This window comes from Bacillus rossius, chromosome 2, assembly GCF_032445375.1.
Source record: "Bacillus rossius redtenbacheri isolate Brsri chromosome 2, Brsri_v3, whole genome shotgun sequence".
NCBI classification, from domain to species: Eukaryota; Metazoa; Arthropoda; class Insecta; order Phasmatodea; family Bacillidae; genus Bacillus; species Bacillus rossius.
The window spans coordinates 123,897,461-123,919,499 of record NC_086331.1 but is presented as its reverse complement, the minus strand read 5'-3'; the positions used below and the strand labels follow the sequence as shown (position 1 = coordinate 123,919,499).

At 35.3% G+C, this 22,039-nt stretch overlaps 1 protein-coding gene and 1 long non-coding RNA gene across 6 annotated transcripts in view; one reads left to right on the top strand and one right to left on the bottom strand.

The window, feature by feature from the left end:
* Window positions 1-22,039, top strand: part of LOC134529751 (calcium/calmodulin-dependent protein kinase type 1) — a 111,299-nt gene that overhangs the window by 41,867 nt on the left and 47,393 nt on the right. For all 4 annotated transcript variants that reach the window (XM_063364147.1, XM_063364146.1, XM_063364149.1 and 1 more), the window contains 3 exons: window positions 684-758; window positions 12,142-12,280; window positions 16,867-16,990. In XM_063364147.1, coding sequence (XP_063220217.1) covers window positions 684-758; window positions 12,142-12,280; window positions 16,867-16,990 — 338 coding nt within the window. The remainder of the gene's footprint in view (window positions 1-683; window positions 759-12,141; window positions 12,281-16,866; window positions 16,991-22,039) is intronic.
* Window positions 7,098-10,598, bottom strand: LOC134529752 (uncharacterized). Of its 2 annotated transcripts, XR_010074694.1 has the most exons (3): window positions 10,209-10,598; window positions 9,670-9,822; window positions 7,098-9,462 (listed from the first exon to the last, which is right to left on the bottom strand). It is a non-coding gene; the product is annotated as an uncharacterized LOC134529752 (long non-coding RNA). The 2 variants fall into 2 exon arrangements; XR_010074693.1 differs by lacking the exon at window positions 7,098-9,462 and having other exon boundaries at window positions 9,669-9,822.

Genomic DNA, 22,039 nt, shown 5'->3' with positions numbered 1-22,039 from the left:
TTAGTGAATTTGTTTTCACTTAATCTTCTATTGCATTTGTAGGAGGTAAAATAATGGGGGAGAAGAAATATACTGGAGGCTGCCTGGATACTGTTTAGCCTTGGTACACCAGTGTGTAGGTGTAGATGCAAATGGTTATAACTTTTTTTGCTGTTTTTCGAATGTACAAAGTGTTAATTTATATAATGCTTGGAGTTTTTTAGTTGATTAACAATTACTGGTTATTGTTGTTAAGTTAAATTTTATGTTACAGATGTTTGACTAAATTTTTATATTACTTGTAGTGATAATTTTATGCATGTATATACAAAATTATCATGTAAGTTGGTGATTTTGTCAACTTAATTTTTTAAATCATCTCAATATTTTTCAATTTGAGACTGAATTGTTTGTAACATATGAAAACTGTCACTTGTTTGTATTGTTTTTTTAAAAAAAAAATGTTTAATAAATAAATTTTATTTTGTAAAACTCCTACTTAAACTTTTAGTTTACATTTCATGGATTTACATTTTCATGTACAGTACTATGCAACATTTTTCCAAATTTAATGACTTTTATTTCACATTAATTTCTTTTCACGCTTTTATTAATTTTGCAATTTTTTTTTAAGGTATCTTGTAAAATGTTGGTTTTACTATAATTGTCAGCAATTGTTTTCTGCAATTTTAATTTTTTTTCAGGCTAAAGCATCCAAACATTGTTCAGTTACTGGAAACTTTTGAAGATAAACACAAGGTCTACCTCATAATGGAGCTGTAAGTATTTTATTGAGTAAAATACTTTTGACTTGTCAATTTTACACTGCGACTGTATTGTATCTAATGCATGTATTCTCTTAAATACAAATAAAATCATACTGTCCTGTGAAGCAGATAATGATTGTGTCATTAATGTAAAGGGTGTAATTATTAAAAAGAACACCAATACCAATAACAAAGAACTTAAAAATTGTTGTCAACGGATAAAAAATTAACATTAATTACGTAAAAATCAAGAATATTTAAGGGGCCCACCTAGTCAAAGGTGTCTTTGTGTTAGTGAGCCGGGATGATGGTAACGCTTGCTGGTGCTTCTAGCGCGGTATTGCCCTTAAAGTGCATGCAGTCGTGGGGTCATGCGTAAGGCAACTATAAGAGTTGAGTAGTAACCATAAAAATATATGGCGTAGAATTGACAATAAAGGTGTAATGCAAGTGCTTTCAAGAACCTCTACCGGAATCATCATGCCTAAAAATTATTCTGAAGAAATTAATTTTAGCCATTTTTACTCTCCTAAAAATAAAGTTTCAAAACTAAATCCGGAAAATAAAACTACTCATCTGCACTCACCAGATCTTTAAATACTTTTTGTAAACAGACACCACTCGTATAGTTTGAGACGTGGTTTTTTCTGAAGCTCTGCACACCATAAGTGTGTCCTGATATGCGGGGCCCTTAATATGACTAGTGGGGATCAAGAGGGTTCTGGGCCAGTGGGGTAGTGATTAGAGGAGGTATAAATGGACATTGACCTGGGGCAGCAGGTTGTTGATAAGTGCCATGTGAGTATTAAAACAAGTCACCGAGTGGAGGGGATGATGATGGTGTTATTCTCGATGCTTTCTGTGTCCATTTTGAATAATGACACTGTTTTTTCCTAGGATTGCAGTTAGGTTTCATGAGTGGTTTTAATTTTGTAAAAAAACCTCAAGTGCAGTTTCTCGGTGGCGAACCGGCGACGCTGATTATGTCAAGGTTAGAAAGCCACTCGGCTACATTTGTCAGTCAGAAAATAAATAAATAAATAAATAAATAATGAATTGATGATTTCAAATATTTTTTAGGGTGGCACTAATACTAGTGTTGTCTACTAGGGGCACCATCTTTAATTCCAGAAATGGCTTTAGTAGTAGCGGCTTTGACCACAAGAGTGTGGCAGGCTATAGTATATATGTTGTCTGGCAGGGAACACCACTAAAATTTCATAATTAGTTGCAAGAGAGTACCAATATAAATTTCAAAAAGCATTTTGGTCGAGAGCGCTATCTTTAATAGTAATGTCATCTGCTAGGGCACATTCCCTTTTGCCTTTGCCATGCTTACATTGTATGCATAAGGCATCATTTCATGTCTTGCATAGAATGCACAAACAAGGTAATATTTTAATCTACTACATGCTCCATTTTGGATTCAGGAAAAGGCACAATGTTTAAAAAGCTGTAGATGTAGTGCATATAAGTAATACGTTCCTTTATATGCATAGAGCACTCCAAAAAAGCTTTTAATGCACTACACCCACCATATTGGATTCATAAATTTTCAACCATTCCATTTCATATATTTTATGCATTTTTGAGATGCATAGGGATATTGTAGGTTTCTGTTAAATTATAATAGAAATAATTTTTTTTTTAGTAATATTATAGATGTATATATTTGTTTAATATCCTAAATAAGAATCTATAGTGCTAGCTGTCATGTAATAGTCATCCTTTGTTTATTAAATATGAAGTATGTACAGTGGCATGTATTCTTATAAGAAAAACAAAGGGGTAGCTTTAGTATTTAATAGTAAAAAAGTATCATATTTTAAATAATTTATAGACATATTTATGCTCCTAAGATAAAGATTTTAAGTATGTATACTCCCTTTGTTTCAGCAATCATAAGGAGTAAACCCACAATTAACCCAACCCCTCCACTCCATGACTTTTTTGAATACCCACATGGCACATGTTTATCAAAACCTGCTGCCCTGAGATAAAATCCCCAATTCTAGGAGCTATGTTTACCTCCTCTGATCATTAACCAGTTCCCCTGCTTCCGAGTTGTCTCAGAACCTTCTATCTCCCCTACTTATGTGACCCCAAAATTTCATTTTATATTTTAAGTTATTATGTTATCTCAGAGTAATTATTTTAGTTATGAAACTGAACATCCTGAGTCATGTCTTTATCCCTCTCTTTTGAGACACATTTTAAACAGTGTATGATGCAATTACATTACTTAACTGCTTCTGGACATGGATAATTGTATGAGTTTCAATAATGTTGTTTGATTATTTTAACCCCTGCTTAATGATTCAATTTATTTGCTTTATTTCTATTAAATACCTAATCAACTTTGAAATTAATAAAGTATGATAGGAATTTATCTTTTGAGCTAAAAGTAACATGTTTTTATTCTTGTGTGATTTTGGAGTGGGTTCATGTGATTTAGTAGGAAATTTTGTAACCTTTTTAGGAATAGTTTTAACATGTTTGCTACATATCTGTAAAACATAGAAACCCAGGAAAAGTCAAAGACCTTGAAAGTGGTGTGAGTTAACCTGGATATTTAGGAAATTTTAAAAGTTCAGGAAAAACCATCTCTGTTATAGATTTTTATTAAAAATATGTAAACTAAATAATCCCTTTAAAAACTGTAACATTCTATTACTGAAAAACAATGTGAATAAATCTCAAGCAAATAATTTAGTTAATAATTGGAATAGACATTAAAATAAATGAAACTATACCATACTATGGAAAAGGAAACAAACTTTATAACCATTTTGGCTTAAAACAGCTCAAATTTTTGAATTTTGGTTTGCTCATTTGGTTGAAGTAGCAATTATTTAATTTAAAAAATGACTGGAAATCTTAATTTTTTTGTAAGAGGAACCTGCAAAAGCCAGAAAATTTCTATTCTGACAAATTCTGTAGTCACAGTGAGTTAAGTGAAGTTTAGTGAGTTAGTAAGTTGGTTGGTATGTGAGCCTTCACTTACTAAGCATGCTATTATAATGTTAAAAAAACATTATTTAGAGACTTCATTGGAACATGTCAGCGTCATAGTGTTACTTGCACCCGATTCAACAAAACCATGTAATGACCACTACCTAGGACTGAGAGGAGAATGCTAGAGAAGTGCACGATGCCTTCTTGGAGGCAACACGGACAACTTAGCCATCAGATCCCTTAACTAACAGCCTGGTGTAATGGTGCCAGGAGAAGATGTGCTAAAGAGCACTTGAAATGGGACCTGGAGCAAGTATAGAGCTGGTGTGATGCGTTACTTTGGTCAGAAGGGAGTTTGGAGAGAGCATCAGGCACACAATCAGCAGAGTCCTGCAGAGAGATGGATGGGTCATGTTTTAGGAGGGTTAATCTACAGACATTGGAAACCACTCATTTTCACAGAGGGCAATTTGAGGGCTGCACAGTATTGGGACAGTATCCTTCACCTTGTTGTTCAGCCCTACAGTTAACATGTATGCAAAGAGTTAATTTTTCAAGACAACATTTTGCGAGTCCATCATGCTCGGCTCGTGAACAAGCTTTATAACAACTTTTATAAGAATCAAAATTTTATTTAAAACCCTTTTCTGCGCAATATGAAGTTATCATCCCTTGAAGTAGAATGCTCCCAGCACCCTTAGAAATGCATCGCTGCTCATGAACGACCTAATAATTCTGTTTCATAATTCATTTTGAACACTTTCAATTTATTCTTGAGACCTGCCTTGGGTAACAGACTGTTAAAATTTTTTATTTTAACCTTTTACTGGGACTTAAAACAGTAACTGTTTAGCCACCGGGATAAACCAAACTTCTCATATACAGCTTTATACCATTGAGCATTTTTCAGCATCATTTTATTTTGTATTAGGGGAGTGGATTTGCAACATGCAAAAAAGATTCTCTTCGGAGTTCTCATGTTTGTAGTTGATCATGTGGTGACTACCTCTATCTAGTGAGTAAGACATGCGGGGCACTTGTAATAGTCCACCTGCCAGTTAATATCTAGCAGTGAGCCCAATGCTCAAGAGTGGGCCAGATATTCTGTGGGTTTTGAGTCTCCTCTGCACACGGGTGATGTCATGCCTTGGGATAGTGTGTCCACCAGGCCCACAAACTCCATCTTAATGTGGTGGTGCCCAATACATCATTAGCATACCTCATGACATGTTTAAACCCTGACTTACAACAGAGTCAAGACAAATATTGTCAAGGGAGTGATTGTGACCCCACCAACCATGGCCTGGCTATGTCGCTGGCTAGGTAAAAAAAAAGTAATTTTTTGTAATGTTACTTAAAATATAAATGTAACTGACATTAAAGTTTCCTTTAACTTTGAAGATTTTTTGAACGTATTTAAATGTGGTTTGTATGTGTTACCATTATGCTCTGCTTATATAAATGGTGGAAAACTCTTTGACTTTAATGATTCTTTGATACTCGTGTTTGAGCATGAATAAATAGCCCAGTTAAGAGGCCTATACAGACAGGGCGCAACTCCGCCAGCGGGTTCTGCGCTTACGGCATCGTGCAAGGTGGGCGGGACAAAGCTGGAAGGAGGAGACGTGGATTGGTTATCTTGGCGGCGCGTCACTTCGACTGGGAGGCGGAGTGGGGGAAACACTTTCCACCCCGCCGTCATTCCAGCTTACAGTGTCTTTTAGGAAAGATCGCGGTGTTCCGTACCCGCTATCGCTCTGTCCTCGAGTCTCGTGTTGTCGCGGTGTCGCGTTACCTTCGAGACACAGTTATTTACTATGCGTCAGTGGATAAAGGCCGCACTTGGCGTTGTGTTGAGCGCATTGCCCACCAACCTCCCAATTCTCTCCCCTGGCCAGGTTATTTACACTAGAGAAGACTATTGGCTGGAGTATTTATTCTCAGAGATCTCTCATTTTCCAAGCTTTCGGAGCTGCGCCGAACTTTCATTGCAAGTTCTATGGAGCTGTCATAACTACGAAACTCATATCCATATAACGAATCAAATGCATTTTCCGTTATATTTAACCAAAAAATATTACATATTTTAATATCATTGTCGGAAATATGTAGGCCTACGTGTTACCTAGTCAAAAATAATGCATACATAGCATAGCAAGTGCGCATACCTAAGCATAAACAACACAGGTACGCATACGCGGACACATGCACACTTCCTTGCTGGGAAATTTTTCGTTTGTAGTTTTAAACCTTGCTGACTAAGAAATTAAAATTGATTTGTGCCAATTATTGGCAAGCAATGATTTACTTAAATAATTAAGTTGTGACTTGAGTTATATAATAATTAATAATTCAGTTATACACTTGGGTCTGGTTATCCTTCAAGTTGTGTGCTATTACGTGTCCACCAGCAAGAAAGTAATATGATTACAATCAAATAAAGAATAATATTTTCCAAATTTTCAATTTTATACTATGTACGAACGTAGTTATATTATTACTGGGTTTCAGAAATAACTAATCAACAGTTTACATGATTTTTCACCCTTCCGGTAATATATATATATATATATATATATATATATATATATATATATATATATATATATATATATATATATATATATATATATATACACACACAATTTCGTTCATCATAAAATACGTATTAGATTTAAATGTACGTACTAAACTACAATTTATCATACGACTACAAACGAATTGAAGCGTGCACTGATGAAACAATCAGTTAACAAACATTCCTACATAAAAATATGTTTGTTTCAACAACAGGTTGAAATGCATCTCTTTGCTCAACGAAGTCATATAACATAGTCACAGGTACTATTTGTTGCTGCAAATTGTATTTGCAGTTTAAAAAATTACGGAACAAGTCGTCTTAAGTCATCCGAAACATGGTGACGTTATGAGGCAAAAATCGTAATTTTGTTCACCCGGACTTTCCCCATTCTATAACATGAAGTGAGTATACAGGAAGATGTGTGGCTTTTACGGTGTGTGACTAGTGTTCACAGTTTTTATTCCAAACGTAAACAAACCAGTTGTTTGTGAATATTTTTTTTTTGAAATAATGACGCGATAACTTAGCATGTCATATCATGTATTTTTAACTCTTTATTCCTTTAGAAATAGAATATTTGCAACATTGTCAATATCAATTATTATTGATTTTAAAAAGAAGTGTGGTAATGATAATTGTGCCAAAATGCATTTTCAATACGGCACAGAATCATGTTATTTTTTCTACCTTGTATTTTTTTCATGTTTAGATTGTTTACAATTTGCTGTTTAAAATATTTGTATGCATCTCCACCCAATAACTGTTCAGAAAATAACAATCATCGATTTATCTGTACAAATTATTTTTGGCTTTTCTGAAGAAAAAAAAGTTAATGTATGAAGTTGTACAAATACATCTTATTTAATCAAATATAATTGAATTTGAACACATTTGCACACCACAAAGACAATAAACATATGAGTTTATGGATACAGTTGAGTAAATTTAGATGGTCTGCTTTTACAAGCATAATTTAACAGCGCACTGATTTTAAATTTTCTTATATAATAATGTCATATCGCAATAAATACTTTAAGAAAAAATACATATTATATTTCCACATTTTTTAAGAAGATACGCTACAGAGGTAATTAATGAGCAGCTGAACAAGTCTTGACAGCAGCAAATTTTTTTCTTGCTCTTTTTTCAATAGCGTCAATAATGTATGGAGGGTCTCGAATTTCCATGCTCCTCGTATGCCTAGGGTCCACCAGTTCTGGCAAAATGCAGTTATAATAGAATTTTTTAAGATGTGGTTCCATCTCTTGTTTACAAAAATTGTCATCCCTTTCAATTCGAAATATTGCCATCTCTTTTTCCACTGATGTCCAAACACTAAAAATGCAATATTCCCTCTCTGAAATGTGCAGCTGTCCCTGAACTTGATAAAAATATGAATGTGTTTTTTCAGTTTCAGTTCATCTCCTTCGAACTCATATATCGGATGTTCCCTTGTTTAACTGCTGCAGTAACATCTTTTTCAATTGCAGATGATGGACACTTAACTTCTGCAAGACCCTTTTCTCCAATAACACCTTCCGGAGTGGCACCCAAGAAAGGCAATTCCTTGTCAATGAAGAGTCCACTTTTTCCAACCTTATATTCCTTCTTGTTTTTCTAGTTCTATAGCCATCACCTCAAACCTTTTACCATGATAAATTGCAGGCACGTTCAAAATATCGGAGGTATAAACAATTCTGCGAACTAAGTTAACGCAGCTTGTTAATGCACGTCTACGACAGACTTTCCCGAAATTCTAAGCTGTTAGAATTTTTCTATGTGTTTCAAGCCATTTTCCGCTTCCTGCCTGGAGAATTGTGTCTCTCTCTAAATGTTGACGGTCCTCTTGTGTTAGTTGTAACCTACTGAGGAAAGCTTGAATCTGTTCCTCAAATGTTTCTGGATCCATGTCAGGCTGTTGACATTGAGGACCATAGTGGATTTTTGCTGCTTTTCTAGTATCAAACCGTTGTCTTCCTTTACATGTTCAATATATTCATCCAAATGTTGATATTTTCTTGGAGTAATGAATAAACTGTTCGGCTGAAATCATTCATAAATATATTATTTTTGAATAACTTATATCTATTAATGTACCTAAAATCATGTTATATTTCTATGTGCATAAAATATGTATATATTATTTTTTCCCTAGTTTCGAATAAAACAGGAATATTGATAGCAGTAAAAGTACTTATAGTATCTGTAGTATCTTTAATAGTTTTTTGTCCAATGTATGATGCATACTTTGAAAAGTCTTGCTACAATATAAACATTTTCAGTGCTTAAATCAGTGTTCTTATGAATGCTGTTTATGTTTTAACTGGGGATGGTGTATCACTTTTAAGTAAGGTCAGTAAAATATGCTGTCTATTGTCACTAAATGGGGATAAGATTTTTTACTGTATTCATTTTTTTGCCCTGTTTTTAGTGAAATTTCTGATAAAAACATTTATGTAGTTTGAGTAGTTGTGTAATTTTTCAATTGAAGTATATTCGTAAAGTTAAATTATAACTTAACTGTAATTTTTTAACAGGTCAATATAATTAAAAGCAATATAATTGTTATTCAGCTAACCTGATTGCTTGTCTCTGAATTGTTGATACATCTACTGTCTACAGTTGGCTCATTCCTGTCCACCAGCTCATATGGAATGTCAATGGCTCCTTCGGTGGTTGACCAGAAAGAACATCCTGCTTCCATCTCAAATAGTTTCAGAGGCGGTTGCATTTCTGTGTAAGACATGGCTGTAGAGCTGAAAGAGCCACATTACAGTAGCAATAACATTTAACTATTTATATTGATTTATTTAGATAGAAATATAGTTTCGAAAGAATGTCTAGTTTCGTGTAATATTATAACTACCCGACCGTGTGCAAATGATACGAAGGAAAAAAAGTAAACAATTTTTCAGGAAATAGTTGAAGAAAGAAAAATAGCATGTATTAAAAACACTTTGTAATTAACTTATTTTTAAAGTGGGCTAAGGGACTTACATACACTGCCCATCTTCATTGTGCAGGACATTGGTTACAGAGTAGTTATTCTCTTCATCTGATGTGTCATTTTCTCTTGAAGAAATTTCTTGTGCCGTTTTTACTCCCTGGCTGCCAAGGTGTCATCGTGAGTCTCTACCTTCCGGAACTTGATAACTGCAGCTATCAAGTTTAAATTTTTTCCTGCAATGCATAAAATTTATCCTTTTTAATACCGACTTCTTTATTTTTGTGCAATAAATGACCTTACACTGAACAGACCAAAAATCTTATGTATATTTTGGCCAAAACATATTTGTTAAATTAATAGAACTGTTTGTGTTGCCAATCTTACTTTCTCTAAAATAATAACTTAGATTTGTTTTAAATAAAATGTAAACAGTTACTCACTTTGCCGGATAGCTTTCTTCATAGTACACTACTTCATGCACTCCGGAAGTTATTTCGTTTTCAATCAGTTCTTGATGGCTGCAGTGAATTCTTGATAGGCTCTGGTTTTCCAATTCTTCATTGACATGGTTTTGTTTAGGTATAGTTTTATTCCTGTGAATAAATTGATAATTCAGTGCCAAATAAAAAATGTACACATTACACATTTTAAAGGTTAATACTACAACGTTAATACAAACACATATTATATGCTTCGACTGTGAGGAGCCAGAGTTTGTTTCCCCCCCTCCCCCTTCCCAACAGGGAGCTCAGTCTGTCCAAACTAATAACTTATGGATGCATTACATATCATAAACATACATATTTAACCTATATATTTTAAATAAACTTTTCAATATGCGACTGTTCATCTAAGATAACTCAACATTATGGTGGGGAAGGTGTTGGAGGTGAGAGATCACAAGGTAGACTAAGTTTCGACTACGCAGGCTAATGAACGCCATCTGTATTTTGTATGACATATTACAAAACAAACTGACCTTTGACTCCAGTATGCTTTGAGATGAGTAGCTTCATTTTTCTTTCTTGTTGCATAAATATAAAGATGATTCTTCTTTATTTTCTCCAGTTTCTTTTTAACTCCATCCTTGAAAAAGAAATCGTGCATATAATAGTACTTCTCGATGCTGTTACAAAGCCAAATATCGATCTAACAAGGGGTAAAAATAACAGTCGCTCAACTTTTTCCGCCTACAGGTAACCTCCACTTGGCTCCGAGTATGCCTTACTGAGTCTTCTCGCCGCGCGATATGGTGGGCGTAGAATGGTTGAGGTTTTCTCTGGGAATAACTGCCTGAATCCTAGAATTTATTACTTCCGGGTCATTCAATGCCATTTCACACACCTGCTGACATCACCATCACCGAATTCAATGAAATTTAGGGCTTTAACAGTACAGGTTCAGGAAAGTGAATTCTCAAAGTTACAGCCCCCTGTGAATAATACTTTTTATACAGCAGGGTTGCCAATTTGTGGAAAAAGTGGAATTGTGTTAATGCCTTACTAGAGTAGTTTTAGTGAACATGGCCTAATTCACAATGTTCTAGTGTTTGATCCCAGATCCATCCCAAAATGAAACTTATGTCACTTAGACCAATAACGCACTTCATAACATATAATTTTTTCACATTTTTCAAAAATATACTTTTCAAAATTTTCAAGGTCACATGTTACATGACCATGACCTTGAAACAAATTTCTTCTAAAATTCGTAAAACTTATTTTTATCTCAAAGGACACTTTTCTAGCTTTCTATTGAGCCCTACTTCAAGGTTCTCACTCAACTACAAAGGAAGTTACAAATATTTTTATTGGACCTCGCGCAGCAAAAATTCCACTTTTTCCACAAGTTGGCAACCCTGCTGTATAAAAAGTATTATTCACAGGGGGCTTTAACTTTGCTAATGCACTTTTCTGCACACCTACTGCTAATTTGCCGAGTTTTTTTTAATTCTGAGATGGTGATGCCAAAAATTATTATTTTCTGGTTGATTTGGCATGGAATGACCCTTCCCGACCAGGCGGCCTCAGTGGTAGACACTATTCCTGCGAATACATGTGCTTATCGCGATATCCGATACCCCGACGCGCTGATAAGGCGACCGAGCAGCTGTCAGACGAACTTCCCCTCCGCTGCCTTCACAGCAGCCGCTAGCCCCACTCCTCGGCTCCAGTCGCCGGCTGAAGAATACGCCGCGCGAGGGAGACACTTCCCGGCAGAATAAATGTGCGGAAATGCATTTCGTCGTAGAAGAATTCTGGGAGTTTTTCAGCGGTGACCTATGTAATTTTTTACACCATTTTAATCAACGATTAATACTCTATCGTTGTGTGTTTCTACTTTTTTTGTATGCATTACACACGATACATAAAACAGCTGCGTAAAACCACACATTCGGAAATATTTTTACCTATGTTACGAATTTTTAAAAGCATTATAAAAATCATAGATCGACCCATTCATCCTTTCCTTATGCACGCAAAAAAAATGACAGTGTTATCTGTAATGGGAAGCTGCAAATTATTCTTAGCAAAAGGCCCTACAATCACGTCCTGAAGACTGTCTGTATAGGCCTCTTAATGCCACAGTACTAGAAGCATTGGTACATCTGAGGTTTCCATGGTATGCTGATTTTGTGGCAATTTGTCATTGCCTTCCACATAATGGAGGTAAAGAACAATACAACACCCAGTCGACCTGGGAAGAAATTTTCCACAAGTGAAAAATACCCGAGCCTGCCGGGAATCAAACCCGGGACATTTGGCTCACCAGCCCAGAGCTAACCACCGAGCCAATTTGTTGGATGGAAAACTCTTTACTTTCATGTAAATTACCATTTTTTATATCACATACTTGATAGATTATTAAATCATTTGTTTTGTAATACTAAAACTAATATGATGGGTTTTCAGTGTCACAGGTGGAGAGTTATTTGATCGTATCGTTGAAAAAGGTTCATACACCGAAAAGGATGCATCAGATTTAATTCGCCAAGTTCTTGAGGCAGTGGACTACATGCATGAGCAAGGAGTTGTGCACAGAGATTTGAAGGTGACATACTCTTTACATATTTTTTTTAGATTTTTGAGGTTAAGTAAGTTAGTGTTAATATTTGATATCAACAGTTTAAAATTTTTTGTTTTATGAATTATATAGGTTAGTATCAAGATTTAAAATGTTTTTGCATGTTTTTACAATGTAGTTTTATTTTCGTTGTTATAAATTGCATAATAATGTCCATTTTTCCAGCAGCTCTTGTTGAAATGCATGCTCTTAACCAACTGCTCCAGTTGAAATTGGTCTCCTCTCCATAATATACTACCTTTCCTCATACAATCGTATGACATTTAGCAGACATTCTTCTGAGTAGCATTCAAAAATTTCCAGGAAAGTAATGAAAAGGAAAAAACCAGGGAAAAATTTTTTTCTTCCTCCAATTTTTTTGGAAAAATAGAAAAAATTCTGTAAATAAATTTTAACATTATACTAAACATATGGTGGCTTAATAAGGTAACTTAAAATATAAGGTGAGAAGCAAATTCTTTCTGAATGTTTATTCACGAACAAGATGTGTGACAGTGGGAAAAAACAAAACTTTTGAACTGTACAGTTTTAATGATATGGAGAGGTAGTTGTCTACAGAAGAATTGTGGCATTTTTAGTCTCTTTTTACTAGTAATCAGGAACACATACATACACATATTTCACCACCACTAGACACCTGGGAATCAGCAATTTCTAGTACCAAATTTCACAACTGACATTCGTATTAGTGTTAATCAAGAGCAAACATTATGTAATTTTTGTGCTTCTGTTTATCATATCACCACTGTACATTATGGCGAACACCTGTTGGATATTGTGGGTGTAAATAAAAGGTGCACACGCTTTTACTCGTAGTTCCAGCTTACAGTCCATGTAGATAAAGGCGTACTTGTAGGGACGTGGAACCATCTCTTGTTAGGGATGATCATGCTGACTCGCTGCCATCATGCACCAAAACGAACACCCTCCAGTTACCCATGCTGTCTCTTGGCTGCCAACTCATCCGACATGCTTCGTTTTTCTGTAGAAAGAGTAAAGTTGTAACTGCACAAACTTCAACTCAACCATATAAATTGACAGTTCCAGTAAATTATTTTTGGTGCAATACTAAATATGGCTCGTTGACTGACATTTCTGTTGTCCTTGAATGTTATTAATTACTCTTGTAGCATAGAGTATAATCAATTCTGCTCCTGCCCCTATGCCACCTGACCTATATTTATGTATCCGCCTTATTTTTCAATGTTTCCTTAATAATTAATTTTATACTTCAGAATGCCCTCTTGATCAGACGCATAGAATCGTATCAACAAAACCCTTCGGTTCATTTGTTACGAAGTTCCCTTAATTATAGTAACACTGTTACCATACATTACTAACCAGTAACTCTTCAGTGGATGCAATCTATGGTCCAAGTTCTGCAGTCCTCCAGTTTGAAGATGGGCTAAGTCCGTCTTTCAAACATTGCATTGGTGTCTTGCTGGTAAATATGCTAAGTCCGGTAGATATTGCGGCGGCACTTCTTTGGACAGCGTAAAATTCTGCGACTTTGGCTCGGTGGCGGTTGGGGCAGTGTGAATGCAGCTTTCGATGACGAGGCAGTACCAACTACGCGGCGGGGCGTCGACTCCAGTAGCTAGTATACTCTCGTATTGGCTTACTGGGGTCCCTTAGTTATACCTCAGTGAAGTAACTGTGATCTCCACTTGACAACGTGATGGTGACATAAGGCCAAAAGCAGGTAGCCAACTTCTGAAACTTGGGGCTTGCCTGCGCGATGCTGGTAAAAGGGATAGGGTGGTTTGCCACCAGGTGGCAAAGGAAGGCGGGTAGTTGGCCACCTAAGTCTCGTACCTAAAAGGTTATGAAGAAAGTTATACACATAACAATTATATCAGGTTTTATTCACCACAAAATATATCAAAATAATATTTTACGTTAGATTTGCTGTAAGGCAATAAGAAAAGCTACCTGCATATATGTGGTTTAGAGAAATCTGGTTTTAAGTACATTTCCATGTAACGTTTGGTTGATTTACAGTTACAAATAAGATACAAATCCAATGCCTCTAAAATTGTAAACATTATTTATACAAAATCACCATTCTTACCATACCATGTATTTCAAAATGGTTGTACTGAGTATTTCAAAATCTACATGGGGAAATTCTTATTTGTTGTTTAATTAAATGTCATAAACAATTCATATGGATTTTTCAATATATTTTATTCTAATACTTATATCTAATATCATATGCATGTGATGTTAACATCAAAAACTTGTAATACACAAATCAGTGTTACTGAAGTAATAAGTAATACCTGGAGCAGACTGCTACGTAGCATGCAAAAGTACTCCCCGAGTCTGGCTGACAGCCGGGCTTTAAGGAACTGCAGGCTATAAGACAAGGAGGCAAAGAGGCAAAATGAAGTAAAGTAAGATTATATTACTCCAAACTACTTCTCACATGCTTTCTCTCTCCTTGGCTAAAACCCCTGTATGCTCTACATTCGCTGCAGTACCTTCCGCTACCTGTGCAAGAATTTTATTATTAATTATTTATAAGCCATTCTTCAATAATACTTAATACAAAAAGGAAACAATAACTTACAAAACAGATTTTTTAACATGCAGTTATATGTTGAAGCTAAAATGCCTAAAATGTCAGTCCCACCCAGAAACAACATAGGAAAGGGCCACATGACTTTGGTTCCTTTAAATCATAGTTCCGACACCACTGCACCAGTTTTGTTTGAGGAATTGAGATTAGTGGCTGGTGATCTGTCCTGTCCCAGTCTATGCCAACAGGGACATTACTAGTTTCTACCAGAGGCAAGATCTGATAGTGGTGTCGCCCCATCTCCTTTTTTCCAAACAATCCTGTCCAAAAACTAAAACCCTTCGTGACAAATAATCTTAACGTAGCATGTTTTTTGTATTCTTACGCACTTATCATAAATGTTGCAAATGAATTGTAAAGGTTTAATTATCAAATGATATCAGAATTTGTGTGTGCTTAATCAACAGATTATGATAAGTGGTGCTAATATTCGAAATAACATTTTTACTCAAGTTTTTATCTTCAGTATTATACTTATACATTTTACACAATATTTTAATCTATTGCAAAGTATGAGAATAAATTAATTTAAACTCAGAAAACTTGAACTAAAACTCAACTTTACTAGCTTTTTTGGCTACAAATATTTTTTTGGTGTCCTTAAAAGATAGCTTTGATACTAACATGTGCTCTTTTGATATGATGCTCAGGTTGGTTAGTTGTTTTCGTGTTAATTTTCTGAGGTAGTTTTTTATGATCTTTAGTTTGCTAAAACTCCTTTAATTTGAGTCAACAGAGGCCGCCATTGTGAGGAAAATTCTAAATGCTGTCGTTATGTTGGAGTATGTGTCTTCAAGTTCGTTCTTGTATATTAACGGCAGAAAATCTGTTGGTATAGCTGTTTTTATATTAGGGTTTTAATCTAAGGCATGATACTTAAAACTTTCCACTTCTATCGCAAACTTGTCCTTGCCTAAGTCTTCTTTATTTGTGTTAGCTATATCAAGTGTCTCTCTATTCATTATTTCAAACCGAGCCCCATTGGGGAAACCAAATAAACTATTTATATTTCGAATGGCTTGAAACCCTTCCCTCAGTTAATTCAAAATCTTCTTTCTTCTCATCTTTGACATTAAGCCAAGATGATAACAAGGATGAAGACTGGTGAGCCTCTTTTGAATTCTGCACGAGACTTTTTATGTTGTGTTTTATGATTAAAAATGAATATCAAACATAATTGAATCAGTTCACAAGATTAATCACAAACAATAAAACTAATTGGCAAAACATAAGTGCTACAAACTGAAAAGATATTCGTGGGTGAATGACCCTACTGGGTTGTGGTTGTGATCAGCTGAAGATAGTTCAGACTTGTGGCACCTGGCCAGGACAGGGCGGGGGTGAGAACTGTCATGACTTTCTACGGTTGGGTGGGGAGTTCCCTCCACGATTCCCACGGCAGTGTCGCCAGACGTACAATCTAGATGGTATTTGTATCATAATTTAGTGGTATGTACCACCGTATTTTAAATTTTTGATGATATTCGTGTATGTATCTTTTAATGCAAATAATTCAGTTCATTTGCCCTCTAACATTCTTTTTGTTCTAACACTATGATATTCAAGTAAATATCTATTGTAAAAATTACTGTCATTTTAGCACCCCCCACCCCCTCCCAAATGCAACATTTTTCCCGTCTGTACCTTTCCCCCCTCACCACTAGTTATGTCTCTGATTGAGAATATCCTGTAGGCATGAGGCATTGGGCATTGAGGTCACAGGTAAGAATGCTGCTTATTTTTTGTATAAGGTTTTAGAGTCATGCTTTGTGTATGTTAATACTTTTTTTTATAAATTGTGATTGAGTTTTGTATTGTTTTGTACGGGTATTATTTGATATTATTCCGGTGTTGTAGTTTATTTGTATTTAACCTATGTCTGGCCCATGAATGTTTCTAAGGCACCCATAAAAATGAAATAATAATGTTTATTTTTGCTAACCATATTTAAGTTGTATTTATATTTTTGCAGCCAGAAAATCTCCTGTACTATAGTCAAGAAGAAGATAGCAAAATAATGATAAGTGATTTTGGACTTTCAAAAATGGAAGATTCTGGCGTAATGGCAACCGCTTGTGGTACCCCTGGATATGTTGGTAAGTTGTGGAATTTAAATTTAAATTTTGATCACAATACATTTTTTTTTTACAGTTTTCAAGCCATTATTTGTTTTATCTGCAAAACACCCACAAAGTTCAATCATTATTAATCTGGTTTTAAAAAAGTTAAACCAAATTTAATTATATACTGCTCACTAAAATTTCTCTTGAGATTTTAATTTGTATACAGGCTCATCGATCATATATGATGATATGAAACTTGTTTTATTTAAAAAGAACTGTCTCCAATTTATATTTACTGTAGTAACAAAAAACTTTCTCTAAGGTATCCATAAATACATTTATCAAAACACTGTATAAAACAATGGTAATTGTATGAAAAGATATAGCGAAACATAATACAGGGTAATTGTAAAGTCCGTGAAACATTTTAAAAAATTGGTACAGTGAAATGGCTAAGAATTATGTAACAAATTATATACCACGTGAAAGAAAAACTCTCAAAGTTTTTTTTTTTTTTCACTAGTTATAAATGTTCTATGTGTCCACCTTTGGTTACACGACATACATCTAATCGATAGTCCAATTCTGCCCATACCTGACCCAGAGTATCAGAAGTGATGGTAAGAGCAGCTGCTACGATGCGGTGTCTCAATTCGTCAAGGTTCTATGGTACAGGTGGAACATAAACACTATCCTGGATGTATCCCCACAAGAAAAAATCCCAAGGTGTCAAGTCCGGTGATCGTGGTGGCCACGGGAGTAGCACTTGTCAGCGGCCGCCCCACGGCCCATCCAGCGATGTGGCAACATCTCATTCAGATAATCTCGTACCACATTGTGGTAATGAGGTGGAGCACCATCTTGTTGGAAGATGAAGTCCCTGCTATCAGCTTCAAGTTGTGGCATAAGCCACAATTGCAGCATGTCAAGGTAGGTGATACCAGTGACAGTTCTCTCAGTGAAGAAGAAGGGGCCATAAACTGTTGTTTGACATGGCACAGAACGCGTTAACTTTTGGCGAATCTCGGACGTGTTCGAGAGTTGCATGTGGATTCTCTGTCCCCCATATGTGTGTGTTGTGTCGGTTGACTCTTGCTGAGAGATGAAAAGTGGCTTCGTCACTGAAGAATAATTTGCTTGCAAAGCCATCGTCTTCAAGACGGTTCTGCATGGCAATGCAGAACTGCAGTTGGAGCAATTTGTCATCGTGGCTGATGACTTGCAGAAGCTGCAATTTGTACGGCTTCACTCTTAATCGCTTACAAAGAATTTTCCACACTGTTGGCCGAGGGATGTTCAATTCTGCACTAGCCCGATAAGTTGACTTCTTGGGACTCCGCACCATCACGTCCCGTACACAATCCACTGTCTGTTGTGACACGCCTGGCCGACCCGACTGTTTTGCGTCGCACAAACAGCTGTCTTCCTCAAATTTCTTGTACCACTTCATTATGCTATTGTAAACTGGTGGTGTTTTGTTAAACTTGCCACGGAAAGCTCTTTGGACACTCACTACCGATTCGCTACGGGCGTATTCAAGCACACAAAAGGCTTTCTCTGCCTGGTTCGCAGCCATTTTCAGTAACTGCATGCACTAGCGCCCCTGTCGGATGTTTTTTAAAATAGCTTTTTGGCGCTTCATTCAAAAAAATTTTGAGAGTTGTTCTTTCAGGAGTATATAATTTGTTACGTTATTCTTTCCCATTTCGCTGTACCGATTTTATGAAATTTTTCACAGACTTTATAATTACCCTGTACATTATATAAAGCATCACACTAGACTTGAAAAGGTTTGCCAAAATTTGTAATTTTTGTTTGGTAAGACCATTTTATCAATCCTAACATGTAAAAACTTTCTTTCTTTAATTAATATCACATATTAACACTTTTTTTTAAATGAATATTTAAGCCATACCTTCAATGAGATACATTAATTTGTTAATATCATTAAACACGTAACACACATTTTATAGTTCCTTATTTATGTAATTTAATGATTTTTCATTCATATCATGCTCGCATAGCAAAGTACATATACAATAAATATAATCACTAGTGGGGCTTCAATCCTGGTTACTAATGTTTAGTAACAACCGAAGCTTTGTTAATGCATCTGTAGAAACATTTACTTTCAAAACATTTTATGCAAACTACTTCATAAAAGAAACCATGCTACAAGCCTTATAAATAATTGAAAATATATATGTGGTTAATTTGAATTGGGGTTAATGTATTACCTCAGCATAATATTTGGGTTACAATTCACAGAATAACTTAGTAGCTGTGCTAGACCTAAAATGCCACATATTTGAAAAGAATTTAGAACATACAGTGAAAATATTCATGAGAGATGATACTGTGAACAGCTCTATTTTTATAAGAATTTCAAAAAAATTACCAGTTCCTTAATATAAGTTAAAACTTACAGTGAGTCTCTTTAAGGTTATATTTTGTTTATTAAAAGTATTGGGAAGAGCTTTTAACTTTCATAAAAGTTCAAATAATATTTCAATATAAAAAGATGTATTGGATATGCTTAGTTTTCATCCCCCACCCAATAAAGCATCGATGTCGAGATGCCAAAATGCTTTCAACTACCACATCACATGTGGTGTAAGAATATTGCTACGGCGCAGCCAGGAAGTTATCTGGTGCAGCTCCTGGGAAGATCCCACCGCCCCACCCCTCTCTAGTCTCTCTAGTCAGGCCGGTGGGACGTGACCCACATGCCCCCTGAACCCCTTCCCATGCCCCAGTACGGCCTTGTGTTTCTGCCATCGTTCTCGTTGCCGAGAGGTTGGGTGTGTGAGGTGCGAGAGCCATGAGGTGTGCGAGAGAGCCCGAGCGATGAAAGAGTTTAGGGTTTGGAGTTGGGCAGGTGGTTGGTAGTGATACCAGTGAGTTCCACCGGGTGACAGCAGCAAGCAGTCGAGTTTGAGTGCTGTATACAGGTTTTCCCTCCCATTCACGCAAATCCCGTCAGATAGTGCCAACAGCTTGTTCCAAGGTCCGGGCAGTGGGGCTGCAATGCTGTGCCATCTATCGGGCGCTGATGAAATTTCTTGAGCTGAGCTATTAGAGTTGTTACATTCGTACCCTGTTACATTCGACTCCAGTCTCCCCTACCCCACAACAAAACTAGAAATGCACGGGGTCTCGTACACACACATTTTTAAAATCTCTATTGGGCAATTGCAGGGGTCACGTCTGGCCGGTATTAAAACCACACAAATGTCAAATTAAAAACCTAAAATATTATTTACTCAGGGCATAAAACCAGCTTTTAAATTCATTATTATGGCAAGCATTATACGCAAAAAATTTGGAACGCCGATGAGACAGCTACAAGGTATACCTGCTCCAGTGGTTTCTTCCTCGTGATAGGTGGCCGTCTGCAAGAGAAGACCGAGCTACTCAGGACAAGTTCGCTTTCGCACTAGATTACTGTGATTGGTATTGCAACAGACATGTACCATAATATGTACCATATGTACTATATGTACCACATGTACCATTTGCATGCCCCTACTAATTTTTAAGAAACAATTAACTATAAAACACAGGTCAGCTGTTTTTAATTATGTCAAGATACAGGTTATTTTGTACGAGATAGAGGTTATTTTGTACAAGATTCCATTTGTCAACATTCGGCAACCTAAGGTGCACAATGGACATAGAAATATATCGCCCCAACAAAAAGATTTTAACATAACTGAAGTGTTTATTTAGTGAGAAAAAGTCATGCCAACAATAATTATAAGACACATAAAACAAATCCTTTCAGATTGTCAGAGAAACAGTTCGAGTAAATTAATTTTTTGTAGCTTCAGAAGTAATCCGAAAAATTATTTTGTGGAAGAAAGCATGTATTTAGCTTAATATCTAAGGTCCCTCTTATGTCCACGACAGTATAAAGCAGAAATATCATCAAGTACAGCACCCCAAACCTATCTGGTAATTGGCTGTAATTGGTACTGCTTAATTCTATTTTATGATAAATCAATTGCATTCAAAATATCAATACTGGTTAGCAAAGAACACAGTGAAAATTGTTGGTTAACCACAAGAACAGCACAACACAAAAACTAATATGCTACGAACTAACTTTTTGTTCTCTGAAATGTTCGTGAGCACTCAATATACATAATATCCAGCCCATAAGCCGTGAAGTATAAACCGCGCTCTTTTGAGCTTACTTCCAAGATAAAGGAAACAAGAAAATTCCTTTCAGCTTTTCCATGCAATTATAAGTCTATGATCAGAATTTAATTCTATAAACTTGATCTACTAATGTTTTGAAACACATTTTGGTAAAATATTTATTTTAATCGCTTCTACTTAAACTAATTTAAGAAAATATTTTACTCTAGCCCTTTATGAAAAATATACAGGTTGGCAAACTAGCATTTAACTTGAGACCTAGATAACATTATATCTTTCTTTTGCTATACATTACATCAAACTAATATTACAACATAATTAAGTTTTTGCTCTATTTATGTTTTATGAAGGATTTATTAACAGATTAAACTATATATTAATTTAAAAAACCTCATATCTTTTCCATTTGATATTGATAAATATGGAAAAAAATATTTTTAACATTTACAGTTACGTGTCCACCTGTTATGTAATTTCTCTACTGTATCAACTATTTAAATTATTTAATATCTTATAAAGCTTAGAATATAAGCATTTTGTGAGTATTTTAAAATAATTTTTATAATGGTTTTTTATAATTGTTGTTAACGACTATCTCTATACATCCTCGGAGAGTAAAATATAAATTTAAATAAACCATTGAACTAACTTTGATTAAATTCAAATTCAGATGAACCTGAAAACTGAAAATTTCAGTTCCATTACTTTATTATGTTAATTGTCTCAAAGAAGTAAAGCTTAATCTATGTCCATAATTTTTTTTTCTTTCTTCCTTAGGTGTAACACATAATCATGTTTTGTGATACTCATAATCAAATCCAGCAAGGGTGAATCTATATGAAGTAACCAAAACTATTTATTTATGTATTTATTTATTTATTTATAAATTGTGACATGCACACCAACACTCTGAGCAGAGAT